Below are 20,601 nucleotides of genomic sequence, written 5' to 3'. Positions count from 1 at the left end.
ATAACTGAGAGAGGGAGATAGGGAACAAAAAGCAGAGCTAGGAGAGGAAGAAATTCGATGCTGTAGCTAAAAAGATAAGTGCGCATTTACGTCGTCTGCAGGGACAGAAAGAACTGGCCCCACTGGCCCTTGTCTCGGATCCCGATGAGCAGCGCAACGCTCAGACATCCATCAATTGGTGTCCTAAAACCGGGCTACAATTTTCCAAACTGAATGCATTTACTGCAGCGTCTTACCAGAAAGCGTTTTTAAACAGGTTAATTTCAAAACACACGTGATACCTTGAGTTCATCGTTGATCTAAACAGGTGATGATGATGTTACATAACATTACTCACTGTCATGACGAACATGTGATCGTGGCAGTATGGTGGCGGTTCGACCATCTGTGGTCATTAATTAAGTTTGAGTGAAGGGTCAAGTGCTGCACTCTGAAGGTCATAGCATGTAATCTATTTAATTCACATTACGCAATTTAATTTCATCTGGTAAGAGTCAGCAAATGAATAAAAAAAGACATGGAAAATGGTCTGTTAACCAGGGCTTGTTAGACTCTAGAGTTCCGTAATAACTGGAGACAGCTGCCTGTTAGCATTTTCATTCATCTCACTGGAAGTGTCTTCCTCAACCAGATTTTCTTAAACTGTCATATTGTCATGTGACTAATCAGTCTGAGTATTGATGTGAAAATAATGTTGAAAGGTGTAGTAAATCTTGAATGGCTTTATTCTTTCTGCAGAACACTAAAGAAACTATTTTAATCCAGGGCTGTTCAACGATTAATCTCGATTAATTGCACCCATACTAAAAGTTGTTTACATAGTGCACTGTGCATATTAGTTTTGTATTTAAAAACAAATTCACATACAGTACATATACAAAATATATACATGCAAATATTTACTAAATATACAGGTATATGTGTATGTGTTTATAAATACAAAATACACATGCACAGTGCACAGACATGTATTAAACACAAATTTATTCTGGATGCGATTAATCGTGATTAATCATTGAACGGGCACAAAACCAGAGAGACAAAATATATTTTTCTGTGTTCCACAGAAGAAAGATATGGATATACATATACCATCATATATCATATACAGGTTGTGAATGACATGAGAATGAATAAATAAGGACAGAACTTTAATTTCTGGGTGAGCTATCTAACGAGAAAGTCCCAATTGCATCTATTAGGATTTTGCCATTTATATGTTGTTGCTATGTATCAAAACTTTCACGTTATCAAAGCAGAAAATGCTTTTTGGAACCAGATGGTGTGGTTACGCCATCAACCAGCAGGTGTTAAAGGGACCATGCTAGCGTTGACCCCTCTGTGAGGTTCAATATGGTATAACATGATCTGTGCATTTGCAGGGATGATGTCATTGTCTGTAGCAATGCAATTCGTTGTGATTATATTACATTGTTTTAAAGGCAATAAAACAGATGACTTATCTTGAGCGTAGGGCATGTATGGCTGCAGAGACTCATTTGAGGGTTTAAGGGAAAGAACATTAGCCGTTCTGCTGCTGTTTCACTTTTCCAATCCAGGATGAACATTAGACATTAAAACATGCTGAAACTTCACCTCGCCTGATGGCCACCTTGAGATGAACAAAGAACAAAAATCCATTAAGTCAAAGCACCCTCGGTCCTTGATGTGTTCAGCGAGCGGCGGTTGAACAGTGACGGTGGCTTGAATTCAACGTAGGTTTGCTGAAAGCAGACATTCCAGACAATTCAATTTGACAGTGACTTTAGACAAGAGCTGAGGGCTAATGAGTTTCTTTGTCTTGCATGTCCCAGCGCTTCCACTGCTTCCAAGATCAGCTGTTTCACAGCAGCCAAAGAGATGAGGTCATCACTTTCCACCCCCGTTGCCATGGAGAAAGAATATGGGCTGCTAATGATTTCCACCTTTAGACTGGTCTTATTTTTTCTTTGGACTATTTGGTCCCTTTTGACATCACCCTGGATTTATCGGCTTATGGTATTTTGCTTACCTGCAGGTCATTTTTCACAAAAAACTTCTTCCACAGACACTTGTATCTCTAAAGATGACCGTTTTATGTACTGTATACATATATGATATATCTGTATGTATCGTCACTATACTTCTGAAACCTTGTATGTCCAGATTTGCCTTTTTCAGGAAATGGAAAAAACATATTTTAAAAGTCCAATCAGTAAAATCTAGTGGCAAGGTTGTGAATTACAACCAACTGCTCACTCCACCCCTCCCTTTCGAAACACTGCGATGGCTGACAGAACATGTCCAATTACATGCAAGGGGACCCGTGGTGTATCTATGTAAATTTAATCATATTTGTCATTTTTACCCAAATAAAAATATCTGAGGGACCACCAGTAGTCTTTTTTTACTTCTTATGGGGTATCCCAGATCCCCCAAGCCCTCTTCAATTCGAGCACTGGATGTAACAATATTATCCATATTCTGTTATCGCAGAAGCAAAATTGTCTCAATATTATCGTGGTCACGTGTATGAAACGATAGGTCTTCCGGGCCTAACATAGAGAGTGTAAGAAAAAATAATAGATGTTACCTTTGGCAAGTTCCATCTGGTGCAATTATTTAATTAAATAAAAGGGATTTTTAGGACATCCTGCCTTGATGCCCGATGACTCCTGAGATAGGCACAGGCTCCCCGTGACCCGAGGTAGTTCGGATAAGCGGTAGAAAATGGAATGGAATGGATTTTTAGGACATTTGACCCGTCTCAAACTATAGCTCATACCTCTAAGCAACAGTTATAATTATAGGATAAAGAAAAGAGGATGCTTATGACACGTTTCCAAGTCATTATTTGTCATTTTAAATATATCAATAAATATCGTACTGTGGAATTAGTACAGCGGTATTATCGTGCAGTGAGATTTTGATATTGTTACATCTCTTATAATTTAACGCTCAGACATATACAGCATTACATATTATATTTGCACCGATATAGCGGTCAATTATCAGTTAATTAAGAGAACAGAAAATACAAAGAATTTGTGCTATGTCTTAAGAAAATGTCATCATTTTTATCTTCAATATTAATAATCATTTTATGAATGACTAAAAATCTTAAAGTTAAGAAATATTAATTTAATCTTCTGAATCGGCAACGGCAGATTTCACTCTATCACGGCTATCGGTATTGGTGTAGAAATTTAGGATTGGTGCATCTCTGATTTAAATACATATATATAATCATATAATATACATCAAATTTATTTTTCACATGGTTTCGTTGAACAATATTGAGTTTCTTTGTCATATGTTCAGATGTGTAAAATAAAGACTGGCTTTATTGATATGAATCACATTGCAAGTACAACACATATGCAAGCGTAACAGTTTTAGATGCCGCCGTCTATTTCTTCTAAGACACACAAAGCCGTCTTAAAATACAGTCGAAGATTACTACCTTCTAAATACATTTGTTTTACATTGTCATGTCATTTGACCCATTTTTTGGTTGACAACCTATATATATATATATATACTGTATATATATATGAATGTATACTTCCAGTTTCTTTAACATACAATCCATCCTACTATTTAAGTCACTTTATTAACACAAATTAAAAATAATAATAGATAACCTGAATACAAATGATACAGCAAAAAGTAAACATGGCAGGAAGAATAGCAAACCCATTACTAATCTAATCTCCTATTCACAAAATACTGCAAAACGGGTCAAAACAATCATGTGAATCTCGGTGCTAAAAATCTCCATGCAAATCTCGATGAACGTCAGAATCTACATACAATCACAACAACGTACTGCGGTTATTTAACAGAGCGTCTCCAACAGTCAGTGCCTTCTGATCTTTAGTGGATGTCGGTTGGTTTGATTGCTCTTGATACAAAGGACGTGACGGCGTAACTAAATATCATATTTCTTGCATCGTACATTTTTACCCCCTATTAACAGGGTGATTCGGGTTCATGTCCGTAGATAAAGCTGTACAAGAACTTTGTGATAAGAAAATCCCAGCAGGGTCATCTAGCCTAAAAGATAGCTTAGACTAAGCATTCATAGTCTTAAAAAAACAGAAAAAAGATCTTTTGGCAGCTGTTCATTAACTATTACTTTTGATACATGATGATGTCTTCTTTTATTGAACAATCATTAGGCTATACTCTGTTTTTCAGTAATAAATTCCATGGGTGCTACTGTATATCTCGTATGGATGGAGAATGTCACTTTGTGGACACTTAGAGCTCCTCAGATCGAATGACGTGGAAAAGGGTGACGTTGTACAGCACCTGGTGCCCATTATTCCATGCATACAGAGCTCTGTCCCTGGGGTTATAATCCAGCATGGAGATATGGGAATATTTGTTTTGTAAGGGTATGTCGATATATTCATAAGTTGACGAGTTGGTACTGAAAGCGTAGTACACTTTTGTCCCTCCTGAGTAGCCGTTGGTGACGTAAAGAGTCCCGCAGATCATAAACGCCTCGCCCGCGCTCCTCTTCGGGTGGTTGGTGGTGTAGCTTTTGATGACCTGCAGGGTTGCTGGGTTAAGCTTGCTGATGACGATGTTCCCCGCGTTTTGATTGGTGGCATACACGGCCCAAAGCCCGCTTTCGTCCACCATCAGATCGATGTCGGAGTGACCGCCCCATGAGTAGTGGTAGCGGTTATTGTAGCCGGCGAAGTCCAGTTGACCTGATTTGCTGATGGTGGCAGTCTTGAAATCAAATTTGATGATGGTGTTGCTTTGGAACTTATTGAAGTAGATAGAGCCGTTGTAGACCACCTGCCCTGTGCCCGACCAGGGGTGAGGGAGTCGATGTGAAGTGAAGTTGTCGGAATACATGAAGTCGGCCATGGATTTGTATTCCCTGACAAAGCGGTTGTTGTGGTAACCGTCCATGTACCATACCTGGTGGTGGGAAGATATCATATTTTTGTGTTATACAAACCAAGGTCATATGAACTATCTGAAAAGTGTGTTTGCTATAGCTGCAGTGTACATTTTAGCCAGTGCTTAGCTTTCTTTGTAAGTACTCATTCTCCATCATCATGACCACAGCAATCCATTATATTGCATAGGACAAGTAACGGCCACTTTCATATGGAACGTAATGGATCTTAATGTTTATGCAGTGCACGGTCATTCCCTCACCAGTTCTGTTTTAGTGCTGTCTGATCCGGTTCAGTGTGTCTTCACCACCAAAACGTTTAGAAGTCACACGCTAAGTCTATCAGAGGCATCCCGCAAGGGCAACTCTCTGACCCCTCATCAATCATTCAGAGCCCAGACAGATATGCACGCCAGATGCTTTTCTGTTTTAGGGCTTTTCAACTGTATTGATCCACTTCAAAGAGTTTATAACTCCACAAAGCTATCCTCTTTACAGCTGTTGCATTAGTATATGATAGGGTCATAGATTAGTTGCAAAACAGTTTACATACTACTGACATATGTTGACCAATGTTAAACAAATTGAAAACAAAAGACCTTAAAAAGTCGTTTCCACTGAATGTCAGAAATGAAAGCAATGAGTGTATCAGCACTTGTGTGGGATAAATTCTGACAGAGGAATTAGCAGGCATCATTCAGCTTTACTGGGAATGACTTTTCTGCTATACACTAATGAAATTTTGCAAGATTTACACCTATCATTTGCATCCTAATGTGTGGTGGTAATTTAATAAACCACACTGTTGGCCTGTTTTCAAGAAAATGCACTGCGGGGATAGAAGGAGGGCTGATAAGATGAAGTGAAAGGCATTTTCGTGATTAAAGTCAAGGGCGGGCTGTGGTTAAAGCTATTTCTCCTACGCCAAACAATGCGGCTGCCAGTTATTTATGTAACACATCCAGGGAAATTCAGCTTGGATTCGATGAACTTACCCTTGTGTCGCCGTCAGGGGCAAGAGGATCGGTCATCCACGAGCCGTACCTGGATCCGGACGTCTTGATGGTTATAGAGTCACTTATTCCCGTCAGTTTTCCGCAAGCTGGTCAACACAATAAATAAATTACAGGAAGGTTATTGCGATAGAACTTTGAATAAATTGTTCAGCCAAAAATGAAAATTGTGTAAACATGTACTCACCCTCAGATCATTCCAAACCTGTATCATTTTTAAGTTGACATCTAACGCAATAGTAGCTGTTTATTCTGTTGTTTTCCATGTTTTCTATTATAAAAAAGCTTCTAATGTGGTATGTTAAGATGACATCAATTGGTGCTCAATGTCTTATTTGTCGGTTGTTATGCAGCACAATTTTAAAAACTACAACAGATGAGAAAAGAAATAAGGCAATAGGCCCCAAGAAGATATAAAGATATAAAATATATGAATCACTTCAATAATGATGGTCATTTTTAAATTGTCATCTGATAACCATCCATATACCATAAATGAAGAAAATCAACTCTGTTTACTTTCTGTTCAACAAAAAAGAAAAAAAACTTGTATCGTCATTTATTTTTTCTCATATTGTTGAACTTTTGTTTTCAGGTGAACTATTCCTCCTTTACTTTATTCTGAGTGAGTGATGCAGCTTGACCCTTTTACTCTGGTAAATGTGATAGAGGGGGGTGTTTTTGTTTCTGTCATACTTCAGCTTGTGTTATGAACTCGGGCAAGAGTTTGCAGGCATCAGTGAAGCTCTCATACTCTCTGTTTTGACACAGTGTCATCAGATTCAATGAAGCATAACTTGTGTGGATGTCTGCAGCGTTGTAAGAGTCCTGATTCACGAAGAGACACGTTCCTCTTTCATTTTTAACCCTTTCTGCCTGTCGTTTTCCCTTTTCTCCTTTTAGAAACGTGAATGCTACAGCTCCTCTTTCACACTCCTTTTCTTTCTCTCTCCTGCTGTGCTCTTCTGGCAGTCCTCTGGGCAATAGCAACTGCCGTTTTTAAACGAAACGTCCATTTATAGCTGCTCCTCGGTTGCCTGTGATATCTTTCCAATATTCTGTTTCTGACAGTGAAATGTGATCATTATTGTTCTGGTTTATATAAAGCCTCGGCAGAGCCAGTTCTGGTGAATGTATTGTATGGATTTTTACTGACCTAGCTATTTTATATCGTATTCTTATTTTTAGTTTCAAAGCAGTGATCAGCGAGTCATACTGGCTCCTTGATTTTTAATATATGCTTCCATATCTGACATTTAAAGCTGCTTACAGATTGCATTTTTAAAGGTGCTGTGTGTCATTGTTTGGAGGATCTATTAACAGAAATGCAATATAATATACATAACTATGTGTTCAGAGGTGTACAAAGACCTTAAAGCGTTATGTTTTTATTCCCTTAGAACAGGGGTCGGCAACCCGTGGCTCTCAAGCCGCATGTGGCTCTTTTGATCCCCTGCAGTCTTTATAAGGCCCTGTTTATGACTGGTATTAAGATGCGTTTTGGTCAATCGATCACAAGTGAACGAAAGAGGCACATACCCATTTACACCTGCAACTGTAATGCGTCTATTTGGTCCACTTTTGACCACTTCTGTCGTGATTTCTTTCAAGAAATATCTGAAAAAGCAAACACATTTACCCAGCCATACACCTTGGCTGGGTAAATGTATTTACTTTTTGAGATATTTCATTTGAATAGACGAAATAAGTGTATGCAATGTACTTATGAGCGCGAATTCGCCATGTTGTTTCTACAGTAGCCCTAAACGGGACAAACTTCTCTGCAGAGCGTGTTTCCTAAATATGTTTTCTCCTTCGGGAAAGATGTGAAAACGTGACGACATCTTTGTCCTGTGTCAGCCACCGTAGTGCTTTGAAAGGGAGGGAGGGGTGGAGTAAACCATTGGTTGCAATTCACAATCTCACCACTAGATGCAGGTTATTTTCTTACACTGGACCTTTAAGCATTTGATTTGTTGCACACATAACCTACATTCAAAAATATTGTATGACACACAATGTTCAGCGTAGTCTCGGCACAGTTGTTCAATCTTTAAAACACCTGATGGCCAAACGTTAGTTCAATAATCTGGGACTGGTTTAAAGTGTAATATAATAAAGTACACATATTAGGATTATGTGCACAGCAGTATGTATTTAAACCCAATTATGAAATTATGCAAAACGCTGAGTTCACAACCCCTGCGTCATTGTTGTGACTGTTTCTATGCATAGTTAATAGGGTTAATTTCGTGTTAATGCTTTGTATTCCCAAACAGTATAATCTACTCATTAAAAAATTAGCAAACTGTACTCAAAACTGTGAAAAAGTTCATTTATGTTACAACTTTTAAGTGCGTTTAACTATTTTGATATTTTGAGTTCCAGGGACACAAAAATTAAAGTCACTTAACTCAAAAATGTTAATATTATCTTCCAATGAGGAGGAATCCCAGAACACTTTGTGTGGACTGGATAAACAAAGTAAATTTCGAAATAAAGTGTTATTTCATGTATTTATATCAAAATTAAAAGTATCTAGAGTATATTAAATGTTTAGTATTCTGTTCTATTCTGTTTTTTAAAGAGTTTTGTGACAATGGTGATTTTAATGAGGTTACCATTGCAAGATGACGAGTAGAGCATTTGCTTAGGAGGAAAACAGACTCATTTCAAATTTTAAGTTTTGATCTCAAGGCATTACATTGGTAATGCCAAGCTGTATCTGGCTGTTGATCCTTCATGACAACATTGATAAGTTAAACTCAAGTAAATGTAAAATGAAATAATGAAAAATGAAGTTTATTCAAAATTAATTATTTTAAGCTTACTATACTTAGTGTTCCTAACTCAAAATAATTGACCACCCCAGCTCATACAATTCCACCCCCAACCAAGAGCAAAGACGGACAACTTGTCACATTAATGCTATAGTTACAATACTTGATATTTACATCACATGACAGCAGTTTTGAAGCATTCAGTGGCCCTGATTGGAGGTTGCTGGGTGGGCGTTTTTGGGGAGTGGGGGGGCTCGTTGGTTGTGGTTGGGGGGGATGTGTGGGTCTGGTTTGGTCTTGTTTTGTAGTCGATGTCGGAAAGCAGAGGAATAAAGCTACACTATGCCGTTACTATTTTTCCCTGGTCGTTCCTCTGTTTTCTGGTGACGATCTCGAAGTGGGACTTGGGTTGGACTTGCACGGATTTGGCGAGTGGGATTTCCTGGGTTGCGGGTGGTGGGCTCTCCCAGTCTTCGTGGATGTTTGCTCGGTGGCTTTTGGTCGGGGTCACTGAGTGCAGCTATGACAAGTCAGAGGGGGTCTGGCCCTCCTGGCTGTGCCTGGTTTCTCCCGAGTTTTTTTTTTCTCCATTAATCATTCATTGGAGTTTGGGTTCCTCGCCACAGCAAGGAAGTGTTGGCATGCTCACCGGGAGACTACATTTATTTATTTAATTATTTATTTATTAGATATTATTTATTAGAATGATCTTGCTTGTTCTATAAACACCATGCACTGTGCTGTGTTTTACCTTTCTATGTTTTTTTCTTATTTGCTCCTGTAAAGATGTTTTGGAACAATGCACATTGTGAAAAGCGCTTTATAAATCAATTTGAATTGAATTGAACTATCAACTCAAAAGTTTTGAGGTAATCAGTTTCCGCAAATGTTTTGAGTTATATTAACTTGTCGGGGTTAACAGTGTGTGTATTTTCCTCCAATATTGATGTAACGACAGGGAAATGTTTTAATCTGCTATGATATGAATATTTGAAATTCAACAGGTCGCATAATCTGTTACAGGATTTACACAGATTAGCTGAAACATTTTCCATGTCGTTTTAAGGCATATTTTATTTACTTTTAAATACTAGAATTCATAAAATAAATGATTGTCACAAAAAGATTTAATTCTTTCAACATCACGTTACATACACATGTATGGGAAAGTATTCTGTTACTGTAGGTCTGATCAAAATTGAAATAATCTTTTTGCCTCCAGTTCTACAAGACTAAGGTTTCATGTTTTCTGTCACTCAATATGAGTTTATGTATTAATATATCACCCTGTTTATAATATTTTTACGACACTGCTAAACCTGCTAGAACTACCCCAAAATAAATCAAGCACTGTCAACGAACATCTAGTTCAGGCTTTCTCTGAAGCGAAGCATATTATCGTAGCTCACCTTATTTATATTGGTGAAATCGTGTCTGGCAAATATCAATGGGACTTTTCTCTCGTCCCGAGGTTTAACTCCCCTGCATAATGCAGCATTATAAATTCATGCAGTCAGGAGATTACTGTACAGGGAGCAATAATCTTTCAATGAAATCCCATGATCATATTTAGATGGCCCTCTTTATCACTGTTGGTAGCTTTTGGCTCGGTGCAAAACTTTAGAGCGCAGCTCTGTCTTGGTATTTATTGTTAAGTGTGCCGTCCTCTTTTAATCAATCAAAGCAGAGCTGCATTTACATTATGCATGAGAACTGAATCTGTGTTTCGACTGAATCCAAAATAAACGCTCCAAAAAGAAGAGCAATTCTCTATTGTCTATAGTGCTTGCTGCTGCTGACCTATATTGTACCACTTGAGTGTTTATTAAGATGGCTATGAACATTTCTCTTTCAAGTAAACCTTATGATGTTTATTAAGATGAGGTTTTGTCGGTAAATAAGATCAGGTTGGATCAGATATTGTGGCCTGTCATGTTTTATTGGATCATCTTATTTAATTTACCTGTGAAGCCAGCATGAATCCAAGCCATGTCTCAGGTGTACCCAAAGTTATTTCTTAGAGAAGACAGCACAGCAGGTTCTCATTAGTCACATGTGTGTCAAACATCCATACGAGGACCATTACTCACAGAATAAAGCAACAGCCGAATCTGCTGTCACTATCTTTGTCAAATTCGCTATTTTGAGATAAAATGTTTTAAAGGAGAAAACTTGTTGAAGAAATTCTAGCATGTGATTTTGTATTGTGCTGTAAAGCTGTGTTCACCGTTTTGTCCAAATATGAAAAATCTCATTTATTTACCTTATTTACCATTTCTTTTCTTAAATGAATAGCTCACCTTCAAAATGAAAGTCTGTCATTATTTTCACGCCATATACTATTTCCATTTCAAACCTATATGACTTTCTTTCTTCTGCAAAACACAAAAGATATTTAACTGTTGGTCTCCATTGACTGGCATTGGTTTTGTGTCCATACAATAGAAGTCAATGGGGACCAAAGGTTTTTGGTTGGTTAGGGTTAAGGCTTTTGGTTGCCATCTTTTTTAAAATATCGTCTTTTGTGTTTTGCAAAAGAAAGAAAATCATGCAGGTTTAAAATGACAACATGGTGAGTAAATGATGACAGAATTTTCATTTTTAAGGTGAACTATTTGTGTTTTCAACACAACTACTCTTTGTGTTGAAAACTTAAGTAAATCTTCAAAAAGCAAATCTCTTGACATCAACACCAAGTTAAAGATGATTTAATCCAGAGTTACACGCTAGAACTAATTAGATTTAAATTTATCATTGCTTGCCATATTTTAACCTACCTTGGCGATCTATATGTTGACATAGATACATGACTTGTTGATCGAAGTCATCTACATCTGGAATAGCATTAGTTGAAGTAATTTATGAGGTAAATTTCTTATTTGGATGAACTACTCTCTTCGTAACTATTTTATCAGGTGGCTAATTCATATGAATCCGTGCAATCTTATTTGTACTTTTTAGTATGATTTGCTTTCGCGCCATTGACGTTATGTTTAGGGGTGGGGTTTATGGGAGGGGCTTCAGTATTGCATTTTTTTAATAATCACACGCTTTTGTACAATTCACATTTTAATTATTTATATGAATTAATCGTATTTATTATTATTATATATTAATAATCACTTTATAAAAAGTTAGGAATTTCTGTAAAATCAGGTTGGATTAGCTGAGTTGCTACATCTAAAGGAAGCATATGTGACTTTTTCAGTAAATCTGCTGTAACATTTGCTATGTTCTATTATCAAATCAAAACTAAAAATGGCGCAAGATCTTCATAATAAACACCATCTACTTGCTTACATGTTAAGATTTGTGTTATGAAACGCAATGTGTCGTCTTGAACGAACCTCATTGCGAGCCTGCCTTGAAATGAAATGGAGAGGTTGTTTGTGTTTGTGCTCAAACTCATCCTACCTAATTTTTGCATGCAAGCACGGAGCCTCTCCTCAAGATTTGACACCCTGTTGTGAAGCTCCTCGTAGTCAAAGGCTCCGATCTCCTCCTGCAGTTCACTTAGCACTGACGTCAGATTCTTCACCTCCTCTTTAAACTGCATTACCAATTTTGCATCGGCCTTGTATTCCTCCAACACTGGAATCATTGGCCTAAGCTCCTCCATTTTCGCTTTTATGGCCTGAAAGGTTAAAATAGGCTTGGTTCAGTAGGCATGCGTGCAACGATCGGTCCAAACACCTGTCTTGCCCTGCACCGCTATAGTCTATCATGCTGAGTGTGTCTAGCAAATACATGTTGGATGCGTATCGTGAAACAACTTCTCAGTACACCAGCAAAAATTTGAAAAACTCTCTTTATTTTTCAATTAAGGGTTAAGGGTTACATGCTTATACATACAACAACAGTTCCCTTTTTTCCAAATATGCATAACCAAAGTCATGGAAAGACATGGAGATGAACAAAATCTATCCATGAAGGCCTGCAATAGTGGCATGCACAAAAAGACTGCAAACAGAATTCGAAGGTGCTTCGCATTTCAAATAAACTAAATGTTGCAAATATTCAGTTGACCAGTTCAGGATTACAATGGGATTGAACTTGCTCTTCAGTCTCTGCGGCTTTGATTTAACTCATAAAGTTAGCCCTGCAAGCAAAGAAATGAAATTCGGTTGAATAACTAACTCGCTAGCCTTTCTAATACACACAGAAAACAAGCTACTGTGTGCAACACATTTACCTTTAAAATGAATTAAATGGATGAACTAACAGACAAACACATGCTTTAAATTATTTGCAGATATGCAAATAATCACGATGATATACAGTTGGAGGTGAACGTGTCTATGTTGTTGAAATAAAGTTTAATTAAACTTATAAAGCACAACATTAGTAGTTTATTTTGAGGTCATTGTATATTGCCTATGGACCATCAGTTGCAAAAAAACCTGCACAATCTCATGCAAATTCATAACTATTTTACGAGGTGGCTTATTTGTATGAATTGTGCGATCTCATTTCTATGTTATAGTATGATTTACTTTCGCAGCAGTGACGTAAGATTTGGGGTGGGGATTCATTGTCACTATTTGTACAAAGTTTTCTAGTGAGTTGTTGCATCTACATTTTTGAGTGTAAATTTTTTTTTCAAATAGACACAATTGTCATTTGTTGGAAAGAGTCTGTTCCTTTAATTTCTTGATTGTTTGCTCATCTGCAATATGTCTCTAAAACGTTTCCTATCAGATGTCATATAGACATCTAGAAGATGTCTATACTGTATGATGATGTCTCCAAGATGTTTATGATTTTTGATCTACAGTATGCAAAACTGCCTTTTCTAAGACACTTATCAGATGTTTTTACATCGCAGATGTTTTCCAGATCTTAAGCTGATCTTACCTGTGCTATCTAGGTAATAACCACCATGTGCATAAGCATAATTTGTGTTATATGGTCTATGGGCTTGCAGATCAAGTAAACGTTAAATTGTTAAAATGTTTCTGAGTAGCTGTTAATATTAACTATATTAATAACCCATTTGAGATGCAACAAGTCACATTTCGAGATGGGGAGGGTCGGAATTTTATTTTCCATATTTCAAGTTGGATGAATTTATACAAAATCATCTCGTAAAATAGTTATATTTTCAGATCAGTTTGAAATAACCCTCATCTAAACAAAGATATGTACCCCTATACAGTATTCAGAATATAATCATAGTTCACGTGAAATGCCATGTTTGTTCAATATATGCTCTACGTCTGCCGGAATGTCTAAAGTGGACTTGTGTATCATCTGATGCTGTGTAGGCTGACCTTTTCCACTTTTTGCATCCAAATATCAGATGCAGGCGCTAAAAGGGCAGACCCATTAAATAATCTGAAATGTTTTCTTAGTTGAACAGGAGGTGCCCAAAACATCTTCGGTAGAACAGCGACTCATTCCTTATCGAATTATTCAGTTTGACAAGCGAAATGCTTAGACCCAGCACGTAAGGGCATGCCTCCGGAGCTAAACGATTGCGACACTATAAATCCATCCATCCATCGTTGCATGTGATTTCGACGCATAGTCAGTTAGCCATAATAGCCTTCCTAGCGTGCAGAATTAATTTATGTGCTTAGCCAGCTAACAACAGCAAAAATGGAAAAGTACAGGTCGCTATAATGTCGAAATAATTCATATTTTATCATTTCATCCGTGTGGTGGCGAGAAAATCGCTCGTAACTGATGTTTTCAGCGAGCTTGCTTATTTAGCTTACAGGACTGAAAAATGTCGCAGGACTGTAAAACATAGCATTCGCTCGATACTTGCTCATTGCACAGCTATTGATTAGGTAATGTAATTGTAAATAGCATTAAGAACAACAAAACAACAATAAAACAGTATTGGGAAGTGACTGAAATAAGCTAGTCGATTTTTGTACATGGAGAAAAATCGATTTTTCAGATTTTTGACAATGAAATAACAGATATCTGAACCACATATTGTCGAGCACAAATGCATTCATACCTTGTATTGCTTGGCGATATTTTGCTTGTGGCTTTCCTCCACCTGTTTGAACTTTGTTTCCAGGCCCCTAAGCTGAACTTCCATTCTCTGCACATACTGCAGGTCTTTCTGGGTCCTCTGGTCCAGATTCTGGATTGACTGGGTCATGTTTTGGACCTGTGAGAGAGGAAAAGCAAAAACATAAGATCTTGTATGAGAATCTTGTTGAAAGGGACCGTGACAGAATGTGAGTGACGCGTTTTTTCTTTTGTCGTGTCTTTGTGTGGTTATGTGCGTGTGTGAGAGTACTTTTTCCAGGAGCTGTCTCAGTTGTTTGGTCCTGGCGTCGCGCGAGCACATGGTCTGCTGAGGGGCCACGACAGTGCACACACACCTGCCCTCGCTGTCTTGCGCTGAACTGTACACCTGCCACGAGTCCTCGGGGTTAGCGGGCAGCACCTGGGCAGGGGCAGAACAAAGAAAAGAAAGGTCATCGGCTGAAGACCAAAGCAAAGATATTGTTTGAAGGGAGGCCTTGTGACAATTGTCTTGTGAAGTGTGTGCTTTTTGAGAAGGTTACCTCCCTTAACGTTATACAGTATAATCTTTTCTCTCTGACTATTTGGAGCTGAGCCGTGTATTAGCGGTCAAATACGGCCATACCATTTTTATATATTTTTATACTTGATGCTTTGACGTGACATGCTCTTTTATCAAAGGGGATTTTGTGACCCAGTGGCTTTACATAAAAGAGCCATCTGGAAGAGTGACGGTTTCCGTATGCCTCGCCCTAATCCTGAGTAATCCAATGAATAATCCATATTGGTAACAAGCGATGGCCGAAAGCGCTTTTTATTCAATCTGAAGAATGTCGTCGCAAATCTGGCGTTACTATAATGCAGAATTCAGATTATAATCAAATCTAATCATTTTGTGTTGGACAGAGTTTACACTCAATATCAAACTAGTGAAAGCTATTATAAAAATACAGAGGGATTGCAAAAAAGTCTTGCTGTATAAAGCATTTCAACAGTCAATAATCTCCCCACTGAGACACATTTTGCACCTTTTCACCAAGGAGTTAAAATTGATTTTGTTTGTTTGAAGTGATGCATAGTATTGAAAATCATTGAAAATGAATCACAAAATATCCCAACTACAAGACATTATTGTCTAATATTAATATCATTAATATTTTAACTTGTTTGGCAAATTTGGCAAATGTCAGACTCGGAGAGGATTCAGGTTATATACGTGTTAGCAGTTTTATATGTTCCCTGTGTAAATTAAACCCTTGTATTTTGTGCTGTTAGCTGCTATACTATGTTTTTTTCCTCATACACAACTGGTGAAGTCAATGTAACATTAATGAAATGTAGTTTTGTTTCACCGTGAAAATATCTAAATTACACTAAAATCTGTGCATCATTGCAGAAACTGAGACATGATGATATTACATGGAATCAAAATGCTTTGATGTATATACCATGGTGCTAACGGTTTTGCATATTCTTGTGTCATGGGAATAACATGGTAATTCAAAAGACACTATGTTACTGATGTGATAAATACAAAAACATGTATTAGAATGGTAGAGCTACAAATTAATATTACTGTACAACGGTAACGTGTCAAGAAAAATTGTACCCATGGATACTAGAATCTATGGAAAGGTAATTATTATTAGTACATAATTGTTTCCACTGTTTAGAAATAAATTATTATTTAAATAATACAATTTGTTTAAAGTAACTTCATATTTTATTATTACACATAATAAAGAAAACACAAATGAGGAGAATAATTGAAACTCACGCCGGTGCTGCGGTCCGGCACACCCGGAGGTGCCACGCTTAATTTGGTGTTATTCAGACCCACTAGAGAGGGCAAAGTCTGCGACATCCAGTTGGTGATCATCGCCATCGTGCTGAGCACCACTCCAATTTTCAGTAAAGGCACCGACATCTCTGCTCTTTTTCCCAGTAACCTTCATTATAAACATCCCAGCTCACAACTGCGCTCGCACCCCGCGCTCCTGAATGAGGTGATGCGCTTCCCATCAGCGCCCATCGCAAACGAGTTCATCTCGGACATTTTTACGCGCACTATCATATACTGAACTTTATATTACACGAGCTCAGAGGTTTATCGGAGGAGTGTAGCTCTGTCTTCTCTCTCCGCTCGAATAATGACGGTACATTCTGCACACCATCTCGTCTCACTGGGTCCGTGCCCCTCCCACCCAGTGCGCTGGGGAAATATTCATAAAGATCGCAAACCTCCTCCGGGCGCTTGACGCACGAACATGCAAAATCACTAAACACTAGAAAAAAGTTATTGCATAGCCTCACAGAAGGGTTTTCAGGTTAAAACGGGCATTGTTGTCATTGCGTAATGCAATCCAATATTGCACCTCTGCGCATAGAGCTAATTTAATATTTGCTGCCTCTCTTTGACTTTTTCAATATCATGTTGACTTTTTCAACGTGATTGACGGTTATGGATCGCTGATGTAATATCGTTGTAATTCTTGCCACCTAGAATACAACGGACACACCCGGAGGTGTACTGTATAATATCATGTAATGGTTATGGATTGCTATTGTTGCTCTATGTACATTTAAAAAATAATACAACTGCACCCAGTGCCAGATTAAAGAAATGAACCGTGTATCTGCATTCTATAACGATGTTTTGTGAGTCTTTTTAGATCATTTACTACGATATCTGACCAATGGCCCTTCTCTAGTAGTCATGATATTTTTGGCCAACAGAGGGCAGTGCAGGTTGCTGTCTTATTTTGACATTTTTTCTTGGACAGGTCTAATCAGTCTTGTTGGACAAAAACAGTATGTTAACCAATATTGGGTTCATATAATTATATTATTTAGAATATATATAATATACATTCTCCTTGTCATTTCTTATAAAATGGTGACAACACTCAGTCAACTCAGCCTTTAAAAGATTTAAATCATGATATGAGCACATCACTGTCCTCTTTCTTGCACATCTGTTGTTTTTGTCTTTTTTGCAATTTTGGCTCAACTTATTACGGGCTGCACAACCCTAATACATATTTCCCTAAATTACATTATCGTATGTATAAATGCTGTGTAGATTTTTTTAAACTATAAATGCAACTAGTCTAATGTTGACATATTGTCTGATCTTTTTTTTAAGATTATACATTTATGTGATATGTAGTGTTTTCAACTCAATAGTTAGCTAACATGTATTGAAATGTATCATGAAAAACTTAGTTTACTGCTCCATTATGAACATTCTTCTTTTAGTTACTCATCATTTGGGTTGTATTGCAAATCATGGAACAAATCACTTGTGTTTCATTGGATTGATTAATTCACATCCAGTAAATCACAGTTTTTAAAGGAATGTAACATTAACATACATTACGTTCTCGTCTTCCAGCTAAGAATTGTCAAGACTTAAAAAAGGGAGTGAAATGAGATTTAATAACTGGAGGCAAAACATTTTAAGGATGTACAGAAAAGAATAACTCATCAAAAGCATTTCCTACAATCTATAGGTGTTAGGAGGAAAAAACCTAATGCGCTGAAGAGGGCAAAGCGGTTCACCTGCTGTTTTGCCATTGTGTCAGAGACAATCGCTATGCAGATAATGAGAATATACTGCACAAGCCCATGTGTTTGATCTCCAATAGTCAAACACTGAACGATTCCCTCACAAGGACATAAAACAGTTGGAGATCTCACTGCTACCAAGCTGAATTTGTCTTCAAATATTAATCTGATAATGATTTATTCTGAAACCATATTACAGTAATAATGGTGCATCCCTCAAAAAGAGCATCCATCAAAAAGTTAGTATTAACCATGTGCCTAAAAAAGGTTAAGATACGAGAAACCCCGCTGTGATTTTTCTTCTGAACTCGGATTAGACATATTAGGCTACTCCATCCCTAAAATTAATCTGCCGTTTCTGCCCATTTATGATAAAACACGAATTCGGTTTATTTTGTTCATATCATGCTCATTAGCCCGTCATGTGTGCTGCAAATGGCGTTTGTAAACCTACTTGGGTGAGTTCAGTGCCCATCAATACGAGGAGGGTAAGACTCAAGAGCTTGCTTGCAGGCTGCATCTTCTGCCTCCGATGCCACCTGGTCCAGAGATATCACATGCAGATCTGTTTCTCCTCAACTGTCCGGCTCTCTATCGCGACTCTCCGCTTAAAATAAAGATGCGATGTAAAATTCAGCACCGAAATAATAGGAAAGAGGGTGCTGGTTTGCAGAGCCGTCTCTTTGCATATTCATTGCATGTCGACGCGTCCTCGTCCGCTTGCTTGCCGACCGCGGGTCCGATCGCGAATGTAGGGATGAGCGAGGAAAGCAGTGTTATTATTAGGCTACTTCATCTCGACACAAACTTGGCAGGGTAAGACACCAGAGAAGGTGTGGGCAGGAAATTTGCGAAGCGGGGCCAAGCAATGGTGCTGAACCGGATGTGACACGCGGACTGGCGTGGGAAATTTAAACTGCGTGAACGACGCGGGAGTGCGCGCGTGATAATATATTATCGCTGTCGGACATGAGCAGTCGGCACGAGTGTGAAACAGCTCAGTTCACAGCAAAGGTGTGAGGGCTAAACTAAAAGATGACAAAAGGAGTCAGGTTGCCATGGAAACTGCATCCTCCTTTGGAAGATGAGAAAATGCACAGTTGAACCGGGTCACAAAATGTTGATTTTATTTTGCTGTAGTATATTGTAGTACGTTAGCATATCATATTATAGATTATAGTACGTATTTCGTAATTTAGATACAACTGTATATAAAAACAAATCACTTTTAACAGCACGTGTGCCGTGAAGAGTGAAAAGCGGGAGCATGCCCCAGACAGAGCAGAATACAATTGACATATTTAACAAATAACATACAGGTTTACAATAAACGCTTAACAAATAATACTATACACATTTAGACATTTTACAAATAACAGTATACTTTCATTTACAGTATATACAAAAAAAACAATAATTTACAGGAAATATACAAAATATAATCCACAATACGTTGTAGATGTGCACGCTATACATTGAAGTCCAGTTAGTGAAAATTGTGACGGGTGTGGAGGAGTAACACTGGATGGTGAATTGATCAATAGAATAGATTAACTTCAAAATTACATTTTGTCATTATTTACAGGCCCACTTGTCATATCAAACCTTCATGACTATCTTCTGCAGAACACAAAAGAAGATAATTCGAAAAATGTTGGTAGAAAACCATCAGAAGTCAATGGGGACCTATAATACCTTATTCTTTAGCAGAAGAAAGAAAATCACACCTTTAAAAAGACACCATGATGAGTAAATAATGACAGAATAATCATTTTGAAAGTGAACTACTCCTTTAACTGAATTGATGTAGTAAATAATTTCGTACAGTCTTCTTACTAAATATTTTTTTAATTAAATTTAGATTAAATACTAAAGTATACTACAATATTTTACCAAATTTCTTTTTCTGTAAGTGATACTTAATTATACTCAACACAATACATTTTTCATCTATCAAATAAACATAAAACTTATTGGAAAACAAGAACAATAATTTGAAACTAAATATAGGCGTTTTGATACCTTAATGTTATCAATATAAACAACCTTAAATGGCATCGTTAAGGTTTAATAATTCTCTGTTTACTGACAGTAATTACCTCAAGTAAAAGAGCAATAGGGTAAATGTCATCACCACGTCATCTTTAAAGAAGCACTACAGTCTAGAGTAACTCTGTGCCTTAAAGGTCGAGTCTACACCTGCTGTTGCAGAATTACATGTGCAAACACATTACATTAGAACTTAGAGACAAACTTTGATAGATTTATGATAATATTGAACAAATAAATTACCAGGCTACATTATGAATTTTTAACACATGAAGCAACACCCACACTCTCAAATGGTTTTGATCTCCTT

At 37.5% G+C, this 20,601-nt stretch overlaps 1 protein-coding gene across 2 annotated transcripts; it reads right to left on the bottom strand.

Annotated features, from left to right (window-relative positions):
* Window positions 1–3,305: 3,305 nt before the first annotated feature.
* On the bottom strand, window positions 3,306–19,131 carry olfm1a (olfactomedin 1a). 2 transcript variants are annotated; one of them, XM_056745714.1, is made up of 6 exons: window positions 18,697–19,131; window positions 14,947–15,096; window positions 14,659–14,814; window positions 12,105–12,324; window positions 5,893–5,999; window positions 3,306–4,917 (listed from the first exon to the last, which is right to left on the bottom strand). In XM_056745714.1, the coding sequence occupies exons 1-6, from the start codon at window positions 18,760–18,762 to the stop codon at window positions 4,243–4,245; spliced, it is 1,374 nt and encodes a 457-aa protein (XP_056601692.1). In that variant the 5' UTR covers window positions 18,763–19,131; the 3' UTR covers window positions 3,306–4,242. The 2 variants fall into 2 exon arrangements, with proteins under 2 accessions (XP_056601692.1, XP_056601691.1); XM_056745713.1 differs by lacking the exon at window positions 18,697–19,131 and adding an exon at window positions 16,453–16,836.
* Window positions 19,132–20,601: the final 1,470 nt, after the last annotated feature.

The sequence above is a fragment of the Triplophysa dalaica genome, chromosome 4, assembly GCF_015846415.1.
Source record: "Triplophysa dalaica isolate WHDGS20190420 chromosome 4, ASM1584641v1, whole genome shotgun sequence".
In the NCBI taxonomy this organism is placed as follows: Eukaryota; Metazoa; Chordata; class Actinopteri; order Cypriniformes; family Nemacheilidae; genus Triplophysa; species Triplophysa dalaica.
The sequence above is the reverse complement of the archived record's forward strand: the minus strand, read 5'-3'. Positions and strand labels throughout refer to the sequence as shown.